The sequence below is a fragment of the Capsicum annuum genome, chromosome 3, assembly GCF_002878395.1.
Source record: "Capsicum annuum cultivar UCD-10X-F1 chromosome 3, UCD10Xv1.1, whole genome shotgun sequence".
Taxonomy (NCBI): Eukaryota; Viridiplantae; Streptophyta; class Magnoliopsida; order Solanales; family Solanaceae; genus Capsicum; species Capsicum annuum.
The window spans coordinates 101,150,174-101,172,096 of NC_061113.1; the positions used below are offsets into that span (position 1 = coordinate 101,150,174).

Below are 21,923 nucleotides of genomic sequence, written 5' to 3' on the forward strand. Positions count from 1 at the left end.
TGAGTTTGAAAAAGGACTTCATTATACTTCAATACCTTTGTTAAATTTTTTGTCCATCTCATCTAAAATCTTGAAAATGTCATTACTTTTATTTGCTTAATTATGTCTTTATTTTTGGAACTTCTAGAGGTCAAATATTAGAAGGAAACCTTAGAAGAGGACAATATTATCTATATTTAGATCACAAACTACTTGTGGAACAAATACAATTGTCATAGCTTTTACCATGTCGATCTTATTTGCATTTGAAGAAGATTTAGCTATTTTCGTTCAGTTAGTTGACTGAGAATGCTCACTCTTAATACTAATTGTGACAATTATTTCATGGTGGTTTTCTAGTGTATTGAGTGCAGGGGTACGGTTTTTTAATAATTCACTGCTTTTCCTGAAGAAGTACTTCACTTTTGTTTGTAGGTACGCCTGGACATTGCCTCGGTTCTTGGACTTCTGGCGTACTTCATAAACTACAAGTTCGAAAATATATTTTCACTGTATGATTGGTCAACCTTTTCATGATCTCTACACCTCTTTTAGTCCATGACGCAGTTGCCAAAATAATGCACAATGTCTTGTTAGGGCATCGTCTTTTCTTTAATCCCCCTAACCAACTCAAAATTCTCTTATAAAGAGAGACAGAGAGTACTTTTAAGGCACTGCAGTCATCCAACCCCTTCTCTTTTCCTTAGCATGGTTCTTAAACTAAGTGTGCTCGCCAAATTTGCTATTCTGAGTTTTACTTATCTTCGTACTTTAGTAAAATCATATCCAACATGCTTATTTGAAGCTTATCTTATTTTTGTGACTATAATATTCTATTGGTACCTCAGTCTGGTTTTGGTTTAGAGTTAGAATTGTTAGGTCACTGTGCACATGATTTTGACACTTCAAGATTCTCAAACTTGTGCGGTCAAATCAAACTTGCATCATCCTCCAACTAGTTAGTCATGGTTTCTTTAGTATAATTGTTTTTGTTTGGTAGTAAAATTATTGTAAACACAATTAGTCTGATTATTCTGTGTGCTTCAATTGTACAAAGTAACTTGATGATCTGATTACAGATCCGCAATACTTTTAGACGTGGTTGCAGTCAGTGCTCTTGTTATATATGTGAGCCGTGTGGTCTTGGGCTACAAGCAAACTTGGGATAGATATCAAGTGAGTCCATCACTTTCATTCTCCATTTATTTTTATGAAGTTCGAAAAATTTTATGCCTACTCATTTATTTTAGCTATATTTAGCTTCTGGTCAATAGGACGCTTAATGAGAAAACAATAGCAAGTGGCTTTGGTTCTATTTACTTTCTCCTGGATGCTTCTGAACAACAGCAGGTAACAGAAGTCTCTAACACTTGTATCCGTTTCGTCTGCACAAGTGAAGGTATTGGTTTCCTGAGGACACATACAGGCACCTGATTCTTGTATTCTTCTCTTCTTGCAGTACAAAGAAGCCATTTTGGCATATGCAGTCCTGCTGACAGGAAACAGCCAGGTTTTCCTTGATCTTATCAATACCCATAGAGCACTATGTTCTCCTTGTTAATTGTTGTACTATTTGCTTTTTAGTGATCTTTGTTTTGTCTCTATTAATAAAATCTTGTTATAATTATTTAAAATGCATTCTAAGGTTTTCTTTTCTTTACAGCTACCAGGACACAGTGCACTTAAGGGAAAATAACAAGCACAGAATTTTTATAACTTTATTTTTCTGTGTGCTTCATTTTTTCTACTTGCTCTTTTCTTTCCAGATTATTTCACTTCTTAGGATTGACCAATATATAACCTAACCCACACCACCGCAATAGCCTAAGCTACAAAAAGCAGTAGCTGATTTGGACTTCCTTTTTAAATTTTTTCATATTCTTCCTTCATATATAATGTAGTCTGGCCCTTCCCAGACCCTGCGCATAGCGGGAGCTTTTAGTTCACCGAGCTGCCCTTTTTTATTTCCCCCCCATCATTATATGCCCCTACAGGTATTTAAAACTGCAGTTTATAGCTCTAACAGTCAAAGCCTCACTACCTAGCGGCGTTCCCACTTTTGATATTATCTACCCTTTGCTGCATTCATTGGAAATAAAATTCTAAGAATATTACTGTTAAATTGCAATAGCAACAGAAAACAAATATACCCACTTTTACCTTCACCTTCTATTTTGTATTTCTCACTGTTCTCTCCACTGCAGCAAAAACTTAATCTGTTTGATGTTTTCCTTTTTAATGAATCCAAATGGGTGATCCTTGACAAATATGCCTAGGCAAGGAAATCTTGGAAATTGGGTTCTAGTGAATTATAAGAGTTCAGCGGGGACTAATCTCATACTCATGAAACCTTAATGTCTAATGAAGTCTTCTTCCTATTCTTATTGGAACTTGAATGAATCTAGAATCCTGAAGAGTTGCCTGCCCAAAAGGCATGAAAGCAATTAAGAAAAGCTGCCCAATATGGTGGTTTCAAGTGCTGTGATCACTTCTTGAACAATGCACATCTCCTAGTGGTGCTCTCTGTTTTTTCTCTTTTGTTCTTCATTCTTCTGATGTAATGTTTTAAAGCCTTGTTGAATTTCTGGATTCCATGATTTCCTTTAAATGGCATAATCAATAAGGATTTTTACAGAACACCAATATGTGAAAAATGGAAGTATTGCACTTCGGGTGCATTTTGGTTTTGATTGATCTTCTTCTCTTCCACTTGCATATCATTTAGCTGTACATGAATTACATATAGGAGAACATGTTGATAGGATGAAGTGTCATGTTATGAATTTGGTTGCCGCTTTGAAAAAAGGTTAGTGGAATAATATTTTCTTTCCTCTGAAGGTTATGAAGCAAGTTAGTGGACAAAAGTTTTATTTACAGTTGAAGAAAAATGATAAAGAAGTTAGTAGGCATATTGATGCTTCCCACTCATCACAAGTAATCCAAATCCTTGTAGCTCCTTAGCTTTACAAGTGAAAGGCCTTGAAGGTGTAGGCACGTACTTGTAGTTGACACTAAAGCAAATATGTCCAATTGTTACAAACTTCTGTACAATTTAACCATTTGAGATCTTGTCAATAATTTGAATGCAGGAAAGTTGTGCTAGAAATATTGGAGCTAGATGTGAGAAGTTTGTTTATGATCTATTGGAAGAAAAGGTAGCTTGGTGATTGATTTACGTTGTACTTGTATTTTTGGTGGAATGGCCCAGAGTCCCTTATACCTGAGACCTCTATAGTGGTTCCAGTTTGTCATTCTGACCCTCTACTACACAAAGTTCCATTTACACACTTGTATGTGTTCAATACTAGTATTTTAAGTCCTTCCAACCATTGATCAAAGCTTATGTGGCATTTGGTTTGCCGAGTTGTATAAAGTGTGTAGTTTAAAAACCCGTGAAAGTAATATTTTGACTAAAAAAGAAAAAAAAAATGATAAAACAAAAAGAAAAAGAAGAAATTCCGCAAATCCTCCCATCTTCTTCTTCTTTGTCTCCCCACCCGTCGATCCCATCATGAAACCCCCTCACTGCTGATGCGGATCGATTTCGAAGCACTAAAAACAGCCAACAACACAAGAAAAAATCGAGAACAAGTTGAACAACTAGCTTCGGCTACAACACACAAAACCGAGACAAGATAACAAAGATGCAATAATGTAAAGATAATAATTTGACATAAAGAGATTACTAAACCTAAGAACCAAGACGTGTATCAAACGTCAAGACCCCTAAATCCCATAATAACAAACACCAAACTCTTACGTAGACACAAGAGGGACGTCAAGCACCAACGTTTCTAAGCCGAATTGCAACACAAGTGAATCCACACTTGTTATGCCCTAGTTACGGTTTCACTCTTTCTCTAGGGAGAACACTTGTTCTTTCAATATTCCTATCAATAATCAACTAAATGAAATAACCCTAAAATGCTCTACTTATAGTCTATTACAAGATGAAGACAAATGACCAAGCTACACTTAATGAGAAGGGCGCCTATGTAGTGTAAGGGAGGGGCATAAAAATGACCATAACACCCTTAATGAGAGGGGCGGTCATGGAGTGTTCAAAGAGCTCTTCTTCACACTTCAAACATATACAATCCCTTGTGTTATTTTTGGCCTTCACACTTATTATTCATCACTTGGACTATTCGGTGTCTCATCAAGGCAAGCTCCCAAGCAACCTTACACATACAAAATTGATCTATTGTGGACTCAAAGTATGTCTCCCATGCGTGTCCCCATTTCCTCAATGTGACCACACCCAGATTCTTCATGTGTTGGCCTTGCATAATGTCATCTAAAGCTATGATGGCCATTTGACTCGTATCATCCTCCCCTTCTTAAAAAGGATTCGACCTCCAATCCATACATTGCAAAATCAAAGAAAGGACAAACAAGCACAGCAACCTCATGGCATGAAGGTTAGGGTTCGTGTAACAAGTAACATCATCATGTCAAGGTGGTACACACTTGAAATATAACCACGAATCCTTTGTTCTTAACGTGAAAAACTTAGTGAATTTGTTACAAAGGAAGTGAAAAACTTAGTGAATTTGTTACAAAGGAAGTGGCTATGACAATCACCAAGAGATAATGAAACTACCAAGGTCATAACGGCATCATCAATTTCCAAATGTAAGAATACCTTCATCATATGAGCCATAAGACACAAGTGTTCCTTCATTTCTTTAGTAGTCCACACCAAGAATTGTGTCTCAATTGAAGTTGAAGTTCACGGAAAACATATAGCAATGTCACTCAAATAAGTGGACCAACCAACAAATATCCTACCTCCACAAAAGCCAATCCAAAACTATCATGGATGTCATCATAAGCAAAGAGGTAGTATAGAAAGGAATCAAGTGTAAAGGCATACATGGATGAAGACAAAGCATTTAAGCACATACACATTCTTCCTTTCAAACAAATAGACAACTTGGCATCCACAAGTTGGAATTCACTCAACCTAAGCACAAGTGTGTCAAGCAAGGATGCACATTTAGAAGCATTACCCCAAGGAGACAATGACACTTTTGCTCTCGAGTCAATTTTCAAGGAACAATCACCTAATTTGTGTCTTAAATATTCAAGCAAATAAAAGCTTTCATCACCAAATCGGTTATTCCTTTCCAAGACTAAACATTTCCTACCCTTAAGAGTACTCTCATCCTAAGTTGCTCGGACTCGGGTGCGGATGTCCGATACGGGTATGGATCTAGAGGTCGGATCCTTCACTGTCTCAATTTAAAGATTCGGGGATATGGAACTAGGGATGGATACAGGTGCGGGTATTTGGCGAAAAATAATTTAAATGTCTAAAAATAGAGTTATAAAACATAAATTTTGAGATATTATGTGGAAAACTTAAGAAGAAAATATTTTTCAAGAAGAAAATCCTGAAAGGAGATTAAAAAAAAGCAATAACATAGAAATTTTTGTATACAAGCATTCCATTTTCTTCAATTTCACCTTAGCTTTTATTTTGATTATAGAATTTCTTAAATCTGTCCGGACTTTCCCAGTCGATTTTGGTCAAAGTACCCAAAATCGGTTGACCATATCGGGTACGGATCCCGCACCCACACCCATGTCGTGTCGACAAGGGTGCGGTATCGAAAGTGAAGAGTCCCAGTAACTTAGCTCTCATCTTCGAAGAAGAGATTTCCATCTTTAGAAGGAATGTTGTCACACCATAGCGGGTTAGCATACAGGCTATATAGCCTTCAAGAAAAGCTATACCTCCAACATCATTCTCACCACTAGGTATATTAGGAGTGCTAATACCATTTTCAAACAAGATATTATACCTAAAGAGAGAGTGATCTATCCCGCAGGTAGATTTGGAACAAACAAGTTCTTCACTCTCTAAAATATCATTATCAAGTTTCAAAGATGTTTCAAGCACAAGATTTTCCCTATGAGCCAAACAAACACTAGAATCTTTACCATAAGACAAGCTCACGGGTTCACTCCTATCCCTTGGACCAACATTTTCACTTACATGATTTCTATGAGCAAAACTAATAATAAGGCTTTCATCACTCAATATGCTCAAAGAATCATCTCCAATCTCGTGATCAATTCTATCAACATCATCACTAACTTGAGCCTCATCAAACACATCATACACATGCTCAAGTAGTGAACTATGTTCATGAGTAAGTTGATCATTACATACACCCTCACTAGTTGTCGGCAACTCACATGCCAACTTAGACTCACCTTGTTTTTCACAAGGGTTAACTAGTGTGTGAATACTCCCATTACATGGCAATGGAACCTTATTCAAGTCACAAGTGCTAGCACTAGATGGACACAAATCATTTTTACGAGAAGAATCAATTTTGTCATCTATAGGATCAACTAGTGCTTGCTTGCTTACAACAAGAATTGGATCTTCTTGCAACCTAGCAATACTAAGAGTATCACAATGGGAAGGCTTATGCAATCCTCCTTTAGGCAAACCACCAACTACATGCACTTGGCTACTACTAGCCACATCACAACGTTTTAAAATTGGAGGAGTGTTGGAGATAGCATTTTTACCTTGTAACTCATATGAGGAGGGCATTTGGTTTCCAACTCCTTTGCACGGCACCCACTCCCTTTCTCGTCGTTCAATGTCATGTGTGATAGCTTCAAGATGATCCAAGTCAGTATGACTAAATGGAGGAATTGGATTCGGGGAACTAAAAATTTGGCATAGCCTTTCAAGGTTCCATTTGAATTCTTCAAAAGGGTCCTTGAAAGCATTATTATCCATGGTACCTAATAAAAAAACAGCAACAAAAACAACACACAAGTTAGCTCAAAAGTATCCTCACCACACTCTTCTTTCCTTTGGATACCTCACACTTGGCTTCACAAGTGTTGAAAGTTGGCTTGTAATCCGTGAGAAGTTGAGGGATGAGTTCTACTCTTGCCTAGAATAGATTTTCGTTTGAAGACTCAAAGAAATCTTGTTCGGACTTGAGCGAAGAAACTACCACGAATCAAAAAGATAAAAAGCACACAAGAAACGCAAACATGAATAAAAACGGACTCAAAACTAACTTACAACCTAGTTTGTGATTACTAGCTTGTCAATTAGTACTAGAATCAATAAATGAAACTAAAGGCACAAGAAAAAAAACTAAGAAATCTGAAATTTGAGCCTAAGGGGTGGTTCTTGATGAGTGATGACGTGGCAGCCTTGGATTGGTGTTGAAAGTTTGAAAAATTTTCTTGTCTTCAATTTTTATTTGATCAATCTTCAATTGGAAGAGTGGAACTCAGCCTTGGGAGGGAAAACACAAGACTTGGAGCCTTTTTCAATATTCAAAAAAGGCTTTACTTTCCTTTCACCTTTTCGGCAAAACACCCTTTAGAAAGTCTTCCCCCCTTCCTCTTTTGTTTGTATTGGAAGATGCGCTTACTCCCTTTTGGTAAACAAGACTTTTGAAAGCCTTTTTGTTCCCTTTCTTCTTTTGTATTTTCTTGGGATATGCTTTCAAGACTAACAAGGGACCACACCTTTTTCCACTTTGTTAAGATCAAACCGCACCTCTTTAAGTATTCTTGCTCAACAATACATGAAGAACAACAAGAACACTCAAAAATTGAATCCAAACCAAATGATCTCTGAATTTGATAATTTTTGTTTCTTTTTGCACACGTTGAGCTCTACAACAACACATTTTCAAGCCACCAATCCTCAACAACAATCCAAAATTTTGTGATTCACCTTTCTAGTTTCTTCAACCTTCAACTCAACAATGGTGAATATGTCAAAACTACCCCGATTAAGCTCAAATCCAAGATCTAGACTCACTTAGTGTTAGGGAGTAAGAATCTAACACTAGAAACAAACAAAACAAACAAAAATCTCCTAAATCTAAGACTCAAATTTCAGCCAAGACTCCAAAAACGTGACACACTCTTTTTTGTGAGATTTTCGAATTTGGACACCTCTTCTAGTGTTAGGAAACAAGGATCTAATACTAGAACACACAACACATAAAAATTCAAGACCAAAGTTTCGGCCAAGGGCCAAAAAAGGGACAGAATGTGTTTCTTTTAGATTTTTAGTTTTCTACACTTTTTTTTTTTCAAGATAGCAAGCCCAAGATTGATGTTTTGGGAACGAAATCAATCCTTGCTCTGATGCCAAATGATACGGAATTGATTATGAAGCACTAAAAACAACCAACAACACAAGACAAAACCGAGAACAAGTTGAACAACTAGCTTAGGCCACAACACACAAAACCGAGACAAGATAACAAAAATGCAATAATGTAAAGATAGATAGTTTGACATAAAGAGATTACAAAACCTAAAGACGTGTATCGTCAAGACCCCTAAATCCCGTAATAACAAACACCAAACTCTTACGTAGACACAAGAGGGACATCAATCTCCTCAAGCACCAACGTTTTTAAGCCAAATTGCAACACAAGTGAATCCACACTTGTTATGCCCTAGTTACGGTTTCACTCTCTCTCTAGAGAGAAGACTTGTTCTTTCTATATTCCATATCAATAATCAACTAAATGAAATAACCCTAAAATGTTCTACTTATAGCCTATTACAACAACAACAACAACAACAAACCCAGTGTATTCCCACTTAGTGGGGTTTGGGGGGGTAAGATGTACGCAGTCCATACCTCTACCTCTGATGAAGTAGAAAGGCTGTTTCCGAAAGACCCCCGGCTCAAGGCAGAAGATATCACACAAACACATAGTAAAGCACAGAAGCAGATGACATAACATAAATACGGCACCCATAAGGAATATAAAACAGAGGAAAGCAGAGGAAAGCACACAGATTCGTAATAAGCATGGAACACTGAATACGGAATCATAACGGGAATAAAAAATAAAAAATAAAAAAACCCCCACCAAGTAATTCCCTACACTAGCGACCCAATCTGGCCCTACTCTTCTGCCGTAATTCGCGTCTTCCAGACCTTCCTATCTAGGGTCATGTCCTCGGTGAGCTGTAACTGTTCCATGTCCCGCCTAATCACCTCACCCCAGTACTTCTTCGGCCTACCCCTACCCCGCCTAAAACCATCCAACGCTAGCCTCTCACACCTACGGACCGGGGCATCCATGCCCCTCCTCTTCACGTGTCCGAACCATCTCAATCGTGCTTCCCGCATCTTACACTCCACTGAAGTCACACCAACCTTCTCCCGGATAGTCTCATTCCGAACTCTATCCCCTCGAGTCAGTCCACACATCCAGCGCAACATCCGCATTTCTGCCACCTTCATTTTTTGGATGTGGGAGTTCTTAACTGGCCAACACTGCGCTCCATACAGCAAGGCCGGACGGACTACCACCCTATAGAATTTGCCTTTAAGCTTGGGCGGCACCTTCTTATCACACAGCACCCCCGACGCGAGTTTCCACTTCATCCATCCCGCCCCAATACGGTGCGAGACATCCTCGTCAATCTCACCGTTACTCTGGATCACGGACCCGAGATACTTGAACTTATCCCTCTTACATACCTCCTGTGCTTCCAGCTTCACTACTACCTCGTTCTCCCGCCTCACGTCATTAAACTTACATTCCACATGCTCTGTCTTGCTTCTGCTCACCCTGAACCCTTTAGACTCAAGAGTTTGCCTCCACATCTCTAACATTAATGAGAAGGGCACCTATGGAGTGTAAGAGAGGGGCATAAAAATGACCATAACACCCTTAATGAGAGGGGCGGTCATGGAGTGTTCAGAGAGCTCTTCTTCACACTTCAACATATGCATTTCCTTGTGTTATTTTTGGCCTTCACACTTTCTCATCACTTGGACTATCGGGTGTCTCATCAAGGCAAGCTCCCAAGCAACCTTCCACACACGGAATTGATCTATTGTGGACTCAAAGTGGGTCTCCCATGCATGTCCCCGTTCCCTCAATGTGACCACACCCGAATTCTTCATGTGTTGGCTTTGCATAGTGTCATCTAAAGCTATGATGGCCATTTGGCTCGTATCAACTACCATCCCAAATTCTCTTCTTTCCTCTAAAAACTCCAATTTTATGTTTGGGGGTGTTGACATGTCGAAAAGTGTGTCCAAAATTATGTGTTTGTCCATGTTGAATTCAGTTGATTGAAGCAGTTGGTGTTGATTGTTCCTGAAATTGAAAAGTATGGAGGAATTAGGTTGAAGAGAATGACCTATGATGTTCTTGAGGAAATGGACAAATTGTTGGATATTAACTTGAGTGAATGAGATGAGGAGAATTTGTTGAGCCAACAAGTTGGCTATGCTTCTATTGTATCCATGTCTTTTAACTTGGAATGACCTTGTTGTTTAGGATAGTGAACAAATGGGGAAGAATGAGATGCAGGGGATTTCCCACAATAAGTTCAATTTTGACCTTTAAAATTTTTATTTGTTCATATTTGTTTTCATACTTTAATTTTTTTTAATTTGATAAGTGACGTGAATCCAATGTGTTAGCCATGTCAGTCTAGAGGGACTTAAAATATTAGTTTTGAACACTTACAAGTGTTTAAATGAAACTTTGTGTCGTAGAGGGACTGGGCTATGACAAACCGGAAAAAATACAAGGGTCTCACTCTCCGCTATATATTTTTCCATCTTAACACTCATGCATTATGTGCAGGTAGAAATGCCTGTAGACAAAGCCATAAGTACATTGGTGAGGCTGGGTATTGTAACGCAGGATTCTTTAAATGGGCACACTGAACTGCAGGCAGTCCCTTGCTTCAGGGCATATGAGATTCTTAAACAACACTGGAATAGCTTGCTCGGCTAAGTTTTGCTGTGCAGAAAGTTGTACACGTGTAATTTTATATTCTAATTCTCAAAGAGTTCAATGAAAGTAGGCTATGGTGATTTCCACAGATAGTTGCTATTCTGTAAAATTAAGCATATATTTGGCAGTTTGAATGCAATAAGAGATAGTGGTTGGACAGTTGGTACCTATACTACGATTAGGAAGAACGAATTGGTCGAATACATCAAAAAGCCAAAGAGACCGACGTTGGAAGAATTGATTTTGGCGTGATATAATTATGGTTGGATCTCCCATAACCCATTTATCCTATTGGCATGCAATAGTCAATGTGTTAAGAATTCTTGTAAACACTTTTCTCATAGGAAGGTCAATAGATGCATGTGCTGCTGAATGTAAGGTCAGCTATATAAACGAAGTTTTTCAAGACAAAAAAAACGTATCAAGAATGAAAAACTAAATTGTTATATTATCAATTGAAAAAGAAATTAGTAGATTCTTCTTTAGAGGCAAAAGTTTAGTCCATTCAAGTTTGGCATACGTCGTCTTTTGGTTCTCTAAAATCATGAGTAATGATGAAACATTCCTTCCTTGGCTACCAAAACTCGTATGTATCAATTTGGACATAGAAGAGTTTTTACTTCATGCTCTAGATATACTCCTCCATTTCAAGTCTCGTTTCACATTAATAGCACATCTGTCTTAATATATAACTCTTTGTTCTTGATCGTTTCTCCTTCACTTTTTTTTTTTGTCTTTCCTAATATTTGCAGAGTATGGGGCAATCCCTCAAGAAATTTGGTCCATCTCTCTCTCTCTTTACAACTATTTTTTCACGTCATTGAAGGATTTTTTTGCTAGTGTAAAGGGGAATAAGGCTATTTTGTAATATTTTCTTTCGTTTTTTGCAGCAAATGGTGAGCAGAGTGATAATATTGGTCCAATGATAGAAAATTGCTACAAGAGTCATTTTAGCAACACTGAGAAATGGAGCTTCGCAGAATTTTGCCATGCAGTCTGCCTAACAGTCGAGTAAGTAATCCACCATATTCATATGTTCTGATTAGCATCAAAATCAAAAGAGAAATTGGCATTAGCCGAAATTTAATTTTCATCCAAGTATTTTGGGTAGTATTTTTATTTAATCTTAACTAATTTTCACTTGGCCGTTTAATTTAATTTGTAAAAGTTACATAAATTTTAATCTTTTTGGAGCTAATTACTCCATATCCGAACTTTTTTCAAAATTACTAAAAATTCTCGATTTAGTCCCCACGGATGTGTCGCCTTCTTCCGGATACATCACTTAGTTTTATACGGATATATCACTGAATTTTACATGGAGATATCTGAGTTGTAAAGTAAAAGCAGAAATTTATGTAATTATTAAAAAAAATTGAGATTTTAAATAGTTATAGTACGTTAAGTTGTGAAATGATTGTAATTTTTGTTAATTTGTAAATTATAGATGCTAGCAAGTGAATGTCATTATTTAGACCAACGGGTTACATAATAAATTTCATTTGCAACTTGGATCATTATCTTGAAATTTTGGTCAAATATCAGAGATCTTTTCATTATAGAATCTAATTTCGGTAAAATTTAATTCGCTACTTCCTTTTACACTCTTTTTCGGAACCACTGTTTACTGCATCGCTGTTTCTATTAACTTTAAACCCCTATTAAGTTAAAAATTAAGGTACGGAAAGTAAAGTAAATTTAACCTACGAATAATCAATAGAGATGGAGTCACAAACTACACAAGATGAAATTATTTTAAGTCTCGCCTTGAGTTTCGTCAAGTTTACACTCCGACAAGCCTTGAATTAAGAGATGTTTGTATATATCGAAATTTTACTAGGGGTTCTTTAAGGTTACTCTATCTAAACCCTAAACTTAGAGACAACACAACTTTATATTTCAAATCTCACCTATTTAAAGGGTAATAAATCTCTTGAGCTGACATCTCGAGAATTTAATAAACGCATGAAATATTCACAAAGAGATTAAGACTTTCTCTTATTGATAATCAAATATTTCAACAAGATGCACAGAACTCTCCTTTCATAAATAACAAATTCAAATCTTCATACATTAGAGAAACAAATTCAAATCTTTATACATTAGAGAAATACGTTACTAACGACTCTTGAACCACAAAAACAAATCACAGAGAAGAGTCAAAGGAACATACGGAATTGTACATTGTTTATCAATATATTTTATTTGTGATTACAAAATTTTCTATCACAATAAAATTTATTGCATACAAATCAGTATGCCCAATGGGACCAAATCTGTCTTTTTTCTCTTCTCTTCAAATCAGATTTACAAATTTGGAGCTATAAAAAGCGAAAAGATGGAAGCCCCATTTTTGTGAGTACTTCAAGTTTTGTCTATGAGTTTTTCAAGCCTACACTACGACAATCTTGAAGTAGGGGCATTTATGGACATCAAAATTTTGTGAGATTCTACAAGAGGAGCCCAGTTTCAGTTAGGATTTCTTGGATACTCTACCCTAAACATTAGCTTGGAGGCTACTGAATCCTAATATTTTTCTTTAAAGAGACATCTCAAAAATTTCATAACTCATGGAATATTCACAAAGATATCAAGACTCATTTTTCTTGATAATCAAATACTTTAAGAAGATCCATAAAATCTTTCTTTGTTGGATATCAAGTCTAAATCTTTCTATGTTAAAAAAAAATACGCTCGTAACACCCTCGAATTACAAAATAAAACTTAGAGAGAATAATATTAAAATCGATCATAGTAAGTTTGTTGCAAACAACAATATATAATCGTAAGACATGATGTTAATAATTCAACAATTAATAAACATGTGGGAGTGTGTTATAATATATTTTTGAGTTTATGTTTTGTGTATTGTCTACAAAATATTCTACACTATCAGGTAAACTTGATCTGTTATTGCAGGTTATTCAATTTTTACCTAAAAATTAACAAAAAAAAAATTGGATAAACTGCAATAGGAAATTAAGTTTACCTGATAGTGTAGAATATTTTGTACATTAATAATGCACAAAATTTAAATTTTATATTTTCTATATATATTTGAATATTTTTTTATTCATAAACCTATAAAATTTTGACTGCCCTTTATGGTTTTTACAACTTTTTTGGTTTCCTACAACCTTGTATTATTTTTCCACAACATTCTTTATAATTGACTAGATATCAGTGGTCGTGCTAGCATGGCTCCAAAATTTAGTAGTTTCTATTGAAAGTTGTAGTATTTTCTAAGTGTAATCTTCAGCTGTATATTCACTTTTATTTTTTCTTTTCTAATTACTTTCTCTATTCACTTTTATATTTTTACAATTCAAAACTTTTATCATGGTGACACCTATCCCATCATTCGTGGTAGTTAAGCCAATCTAAAACTCAGATAATAATAAAATACAAAGTAAAAACACAAGAAAGTAATAGTGACATGTCTTAACTGCATTGCCAAAGGAATCAACCCAAGAATGATATTTACAAGGTACAACGATCTAACAACAACAACAACAAACCCAGTGTATTCCCACCTAGTGGGGTCTGAATCAACGATCAGGGATCATTGATTCATTACCTGCATGTAAAGCATAGAAATAAATAAGCGTGAATACTAAAACACATGTACTCAACATCTTCATTCGACCCTAATTCAAAATGATGACGAAAACCATTTATAATCTTTCAAAACCCAACATAGTTCAATAAAACTGCCAACTGAAAGACCACAACTAGACTAATAGTTAAATCACAATCACAGAAATATAAGGCAACTCAATCACACTCAATACTTCAAATCAACAAAAATACAACCACTCTATCAAAATTAATCAGAAGTACTAAACCAGGTGAAATGAATATGAATGAATGAATAAGATGCATGTTAATTCAAGATTATGAATATGAATGAACTTGAAAGTCTTGATAATTTGTTGTGCTTCTTCCCTATGTTAATAGCGGTGCTGCATGGTATGAATTCATCCTTGACAGATGCTCCATCTTTACAACTCCAAATCAGTTATGGAATTTCATATATCATTATTCTATCAAATCTTATGAAGATATAGTCATCTGCTGCCCTTCCACTCCACCAACTAAAAGGGCTATCTTTAATGTTTACATCAGATAGATCATAACATTGCTGCAAACAAAGTCTTCATATTTAGGATGATATATTAGTAAGCCATCAATCTTTTCTTCTTAAATTTAGAGCAACATTAAAAGTCACCTTTAACCAAGCGCTATTAAGTGCTTGCATTGTGGAATAAAACTATCCCACAACTTCAATCTATTAGATCCATCACATTTAGCATACAACAAAATAATTATTAAAATTCTTCTTCACTCTTTTATAAAGAGTTTCAGAGTAACTATTGAGGAGTGCTTGGTAAAACCTCTACACCAATTTCTTTATTCACAAAATGTCATAGCTTGCCATTACGATTTGCCTTAACCAGCAGCATCCTCAGTCTCCTCTTATATCTTTGAATTTGCTTGGCCTTATAAAATAGTTTCACGAGGGCTATGAACATAGATCTTAGGATTTTTTTTATGTAATATTTGAAGACTGCAAAAGCCTTATGACTGTTTTCTGATCTTCATCATCACTTAAGTGAAGGCTTGTTGCAACAATTTTTTTTGAAATCACCCTTATAGGTTGTGAGATGTCATTATATTTTTTTGCCTTTTTTTGATGCTTTGGTATTTGATTTTAGAGTATATATGTTTTCTTATCTACACGAGATATAGCCTAGAAAACATCTTCATCATCTCCCTCTAAAGCAACCTAATTAGTGACCTCAGTGGCTTTAGTAGTCTCCTTTATGGTCTTCACGAAATGTGTAATAATATCATGCAAGACTTTGTTTGGAGAATTCTTTTTCCATGTGAAAATATGTTAATCACCAAATTCCTCCCTCTCATTATTATCTATGCTATTTGAATTAGCATGGATAAACTAGTGAAAGCTGATCAGTCTGGCATGTATCCACCAACACATGCCTTTTGACTCTAAGCATTAAACCTATCCTGAAATCATTTACCTCATCTATTGGTAATGGGCTAGAATGCACATCATTTTCTGTTATGTTTTCTGCATCTAACAGCCCTTATTCACTTGCACCTTCTGCTTCTTCAACTATGTTACCCTATAAATCTTATACAAGTTCAGCAGCTGTAATTATCTCTTGATTTTCTTCTCTTTGATTACCACATCTTTTACATTTGAATTTTGATGTAATGAGAAACCTCCATCCATTTTGTATTTTTATCATAAGGTGGACTTTATAAATTCTCCTCCAATTTGTTACTATCTTGATCCACACTATATATTTTGTAATTTGTTACTATCTTGATCCACACTATATATTTTGTAACTTCTATGAGAATAACCCCATCAATTATCTTTTCACCTGAATTTTATTTAACATCTTGCACTTGATCCCCATGTTCTTATTTGTAAGTTCTTGCTGCTGAATCCCAAGGTGTACTTTATCAGTTCTATTGGTGGCAAATTGGTGAATTGGATCAGATTGGGTGTACTGAATATAAATTGAGATGATATGAATTGGATTACAATCCACCCATATAACTATGAGTAAATATGGATTTGATAAAATATGATTTAGGTCAAATGGTTCTAACCCACTTTAATCTCTTATAAAGCTTAAAAGCATTAGGTTTAGAATAAATTATTTAGCTAATTGTTAGATACCAATTTAAAGAATGCAACTATTAACTCTTTTTACTTGGGACCCGACATCCAACCTTTACTTGAAATCCTCAACTCGAGTCCCTACACCCAAACCATATTAAAGACTCGAAACACAATCGTGTATCGACCCAGGACTCAATCTCGATCGGGGTCCTAACACCCGATCCAGACTCGTGACTCAACACTCAACCATGACTTAGGACAAGGGACTCATTCCCGAGCCAGGTTCCAATACCCGATCCCTACTCAGGATATGAGACTCGACTTCGACCCGAGCAACGACTCAGGACCTAGGACCAACCTCGACTCGAGACTCAACCCTGACTTAGGACCCGTGACCCGACTCCAACTTGGAATATGACCCCAATTCTGGACTTGAGATTAAATCCCAACTTGAGACTCGAAACTCGATATTTGATCCAGACCCGGGTCCCAACACTTACCCAAACTTGGGACTCGAGACCCAACCCCGAGTTAGAACCCAATACCTGACCCCAACTCCCTCACCTAACTCGAGTTTTGATGTACAATCCCTACTCGAAACTTGTTACCTAACCTCAACCCCCCTCCCCCCGAGGCAACCTAGGTGTTGATACCCAACCTCGACTCAAGACCCCAGAACTGACCACGGTCCAACAACCTAAACTCAACCCCTACTTTGATTTTGGAGAAAGGAATTTGATTTATATTTTAAAGTGTAAATGTGTAACCTAGCTGTATGAGTTTTTATAGGGATACCCAAAATTTACCCATATTTGTCCATGTTAGTATTGGTTTAAAAAAGATTGAAGCCCATATTATTCAACTAAAAGATAGGAAAAATAATATAAACCTACACCTTAAGTTACCATATTTATTCAAAATTTCATCCCTACAAATTAATCACAAAAATTTCAACTTTCACTTTCTCTCTCAAAAGAACATACATAACACTACCCTTTCATTACAAATCTCATACTCTCTTCCCTTTTCTTCCTATTAAAATTCTCCCTTTTGCCTTATTTCTCAGATCTTTAAACTTCCCATTTCCAACCCTAGATCTCTCTTTTCCTCTTATCTCATTCAAATAATGGACCAATATTCATCCACCCATTGTGGTGATGGGCTGAAACATGGCCACCGTACGCCACCATCCAACCACCACCACTCCACCTCCAACAATTCTGATTTCAGATGAAGATGAGTCAATAATAGGAATTTGGAGATTCTCAATGGTATAAAAGACTGAGTTGGTGTCGATTTGGTGGCTCAATGATCAGGGTTACTAGCGATGGTGGTCTGATACAAGGAGTTGACAGTGGAGTACGGAGGAATTTGAAGATTCGTCAATAAAGGTTGAAGATGACATGTTAATGGAGATACATAAGAATGATGTATCTATTAAGGGAGTTTGGAGATACATAAGAATGATGTATCTAATTGAAAAGGACAAAAAATACATCACGCGACCTTGCACCAAATGTACAAAAGCTATGTATCTTATTGAATATTAGGTTATAGATACATAAGGAAGATGTCTTTAGTTGAAAATCTGACAAAAATCATGTATGAGAGTATTTTTGTGCTATTGATATATAAAACTTATGTATCTGAATGTATCTCTATGATATTAATGCATAAGAATTATGTATTAGTACTTATATATCAATCGATTAGTTCGGTACTTATGTATGGATTGTAATGTATAGACGCCTGACTTATGTATCGCGATAATCCAAAATCCGAACTTTTTTTGTAAATACGAAAACAGTCGGGATGAATTGTTATTAGGTATTAAACAGTTGAAATTTATAAAGTTTGACCTAAAATATAAGCGATCCAACTCATTAAAATTTGAGCGATCCAACTCATTAAAATTTGGATAAATAGGTTGATTTAATAAATATGGGCTGAATTGCCAGCTCTAAATTAAGCTCCATTCGGAGTATATTCTTCCTCCTTGTTCTCTATTACCTCCTGGCTTTTTTTTGTAATTATTCATCTCATCATTACTCTCTTGCATTGTTGAAGGCTTTATATTTGTTCCATAATGGTATTTTTGCTTGATTTAGAACCTTAATAGCTAGCTTTTGAGGTATCAGTTTTCCTTAGATTGTATCATAGATCCTAGAAATTTACCAGACTTAATAATTATCTCCCGTGAACTATTATAAACCTCTTTTTTTCTTTTATCTAATCTTTGAAAAATATAATTGAAACAGTGAACGGAGAAAAGATCTAAATCTTTTTTATATGAATGTTATATTTTGTTAGAGATGTCAACGAAAAGCTAGGGAGCACACAGTTTAGGGTGACAAAAATTGAGACACTCAAGCTACTGTACGAAGTAAGTATGCAAATAAACTTTTGTTTAATAATTGCTGTTATTCTTTTCACATTAACTATATGTTTTTCTCCAGAGATAGAATTCTATATGTAAACCAAAACCCTTTAATAAAAACAAAATTAAGTATAGTTTTCTTTATTTTATGGTTGAAATAATCGTTTATTTGTTTACTAATTCTATACTCATGCACATTTTATAATATACTTCTTTCGTTTCAATTTATTTAGCTCAATTTACTTTTTTATTCGTTTAAAAAAAATGATTCATTTTTTTTTTCAGCAATTGTTTAATTTCAACATTCCACGTAACATATTTAAGACTACAAAATTGAAGACAATTTGATACAATTGATATATCTTTAATATAAGACCACAAGATTCAAAAGTTTTTTTTTTTCACAAGATTCAAAAGTTTTTTTTTTTTTTACTTTTATAAACTTCATGCCAAGTCAAAAAGGCCAAACAAATTAAAATGGAGGGAGTATCTATTATTCTGACAATAATGATCATTTTAGTCCTATTAAATTTTGAAAGTTAGGCTGCTATCTTTTCTGGTATTACCAAGTATAATGGATCTTCATCTAATACTAAAATTTGCTGTCTTGAAATGTTAGAAAATATATACAATTACACCAACATAGTTTTCTCTCATCTATATTAGTGCTTTATTACTTAAATATAATTTGCTTATTTAGAAGTACTAGCATAAGGATGTCTATAGTCAAATCACTACATCTTGATAAATAGTGGGTTAATTTTAAATTTTCAGGTTTTCTTCTTTGCGCCTAAACTGGATTTTGCGGTTACAGATCATGAAATATTGGTTTCCCCTTATTTAGTAATGTAGGAGTGTATGTGAAATTTTTTTGATGATCTTAATGAATTTATGAGAAATAAACAATGCAAAACATTAAGAATTAAAGATGTTGAGTTGGTGTGTGTTCTACCTAAGAAATATTTTCGTCATCTTAATTATTCACTTGTGTCTCGAATTCTCTTATGAATTTAACCAAGATGGAGGTCCTATTTGTCAAGATGTTAAATTACATTTGGGACCCCGAAAAGATGTCTATATATAGTAAAGGAATATAATTTATTTGGGCTTATGTTATGAAGTTGTCTTTTATTTTCTTAGTAGTTTTAGCATTCTGGAATCTCCCTTTTCTATTTTCCTTTTGTTTCTATGATGAATTCTTATTTCAATGTATGTGAATATGGATCTCCTTACCAATATAATTCCCCATCATTACAATAGTGCTTTCATTGTCCCTCCTCTACCAAATGGGTATCATTTTCCTTTCAAACTCCTCCAACCCTATACAACCAGCAATTTCTTACTGCACCTTCGTCACCGAGCCCCACTTACCTGCAATTTTGGAGAAGATCTACACCTCCCTCAAAATCGTGCAGGATGTAGTGGTAGAGTCGCAAGAACGTAGCAAACGTATGCTCTCTTCTATTTTCCATGTACGATCAGTGTTGCAGGAGGAGATGCAATCGAACTCCAGTTCCATTGATACTCTAGAGATTTCAGATGCTATAAATATCACCTTTGTACTAGAGTCAGCTGACATTGATAGTAACACCGAGGTGGCTGATATGATGAAATCCCATTTGGATTCAGAGCTTCTGTTCTTGGTGTTGGAGATACAATGTCGCAATACATTTTTGGTGACGTGCTATCCAGTGCTTCTATTGATGCTACTAAGCTCAAATTCTCACCTCTCTTTTTCTCAGTTAAGGGACCATTAGAATTTGACTACAAGGTGTTCGATAGAGTACGGAAGAGGGATATTTCTGTAAAATTTCATAGTCCTAGTGCACCTATTGGCTTGCTTCCACCTGTTTTGAGCATTGATGATTGCAAGTGGGTGGATACTGGCAGTTAAGTGATTCATTTGACATGCGCCAATTCAACCAAATTAAGCTCTTAGGTTGTGCTCCTCTTTTGATTAATCCTTTAAGTTCCTCATCAGGTGCGCGTAAATTGTTCGATAAAATTTCTGAGAGAAGTAGATGTTTTTCAATGTTGTATGAATCTGAGTATATAGGTGAGGTTGAAGTGTTAATTGAATGCAATGATAATCTTACAAGTTTTTGTAATTCCTACAAGCTACTGGGTCTATCTTTAGTGAACTCATTTTTGTATCCACTTGATCGGGCTGCTATTTCTAGTGTATTGAGGTACGTAATTGATCAATTCAGGCATGTTGAGGCCAATTACAAGAGGAATATTAGTACGGAGGTACATATTAGAGACTGCTAATAATTTTAGTGGAAATTTCAGATCTTATATCTGTCCATTGTATGATAGTCTGGCACGTGCAATAATTTTATCCTTATTGATTGAGTTCTCTTCATCCGAACAAGTAGAACCAGGCTTGCCTTTTCTGTTGCCTTTCAACTTTGAGTGTAAGATTGGAAATTTTACAAGGCAAATTAATTTGGAATTGGTGATTTCTCATCCTGCACGAATACTTGAATGGATTGATTCTCTCAAGGGATGGATGTCGCTTTCACCTCAATAAGAACACGTTGAAGGAATTCTGATGCTTGTTGGTCAGATTGAAGGGTTGTCTAACTATGATTATGACTCATGGGTGGTATATGTACCTAACGGCGAATTCTTGTCAAGCATTGACTAAAAAGATCTCAAGTATTGGGCGAGGTGTACAGGACTCGACTCAGTGAAACAGTGGAGGAAACATCTTGACATAATACTTCCAATGTTAGCTCGTATAGCAACTCTGCCTTCTATCCGGATGACTTATGGAGCATATATTGTGGCCTGTTGTGTGGATAGTAAGATTATAAAAGCTACAATGCTACATAATGAGATGATTGTGCAAGAAATTAAATCAAACATTGTGCTACGCACCAATCAGATACATGAATGGGTTGCTGGAAGGACTTGGCTCGAGGTGCAACTTTTTTATTATTCCGCAGCAGCTTTTAATATTTTTATCAAGTTTTCAATTCACACCTTTGATCCTGGTATTCTCAATATCCGTATAACTGATGATATAGACCTGGTCATGCATACACACACTAGTATTCCTGCTATATATTATTTAATTGTTATACTGGGGCGTGAGCAACTTGGTGGCTTTGTGATAGAAGAAGTAGGCACTGAT

General features: G+C 35.7%; 1 protein-coding gene across 12 annotated transcripts in view; it reads left to right on the top strand.

Moving 5' to 3' along the window:
• Nucleotides 1-21,923, top strand: part of LOC107863625 — a 44,969-nt gene that overhangs the window by 18,849 nt on the left and 4,197 nt on the right. For 4 of the 12 annotated variants that reach the window (XM_016709635.2, XM_016709639.2, XM_047408209.1 and 1 more), the window contains 6 exons: nucleotides 415-491; nucleotides 1,059-1,155; nucleotides 1,240-1,329; nucleotides 1,439-1,489; nucleotides 3,069-3,134; nucleotides 10,599-10,910. In XM_016709635.2, the coding sequence (XP_016565121.1) occupies nucleotides 415-491; nucleotides 1,059-1,155; nucleotides 1,240-1,329; nucleotides 1,439-1,489; nucleotides 3,069-3,134; nucleotides 10,599-10,751 (534 nt within the window). In that variant the 3' untranslated portion in view covers nucleotides 10,752-10,910. Of the gene's footprint in view, nucleotides 1-414; nucleotides 492-1,058; nucleotides 1,156-1,239; nucleotides 1,330-1,438; nucleotides 1,490-2,725; nucleotides 2,786-2,817; nucleotides 2,971-3,068; nucleotides 3,135-10,598; nucleotides 10,911-11,503; nucleotides 11,763-18,717; nucleotides 18,791-19,558; nucleotides 19,769-21,923 lie in introns of those variants that run through there. The other 8 variants (XR_007052975.1, XR_007052979.1, XR_007052978.1 and 5 more) reach the window with 7 other exon arrangements.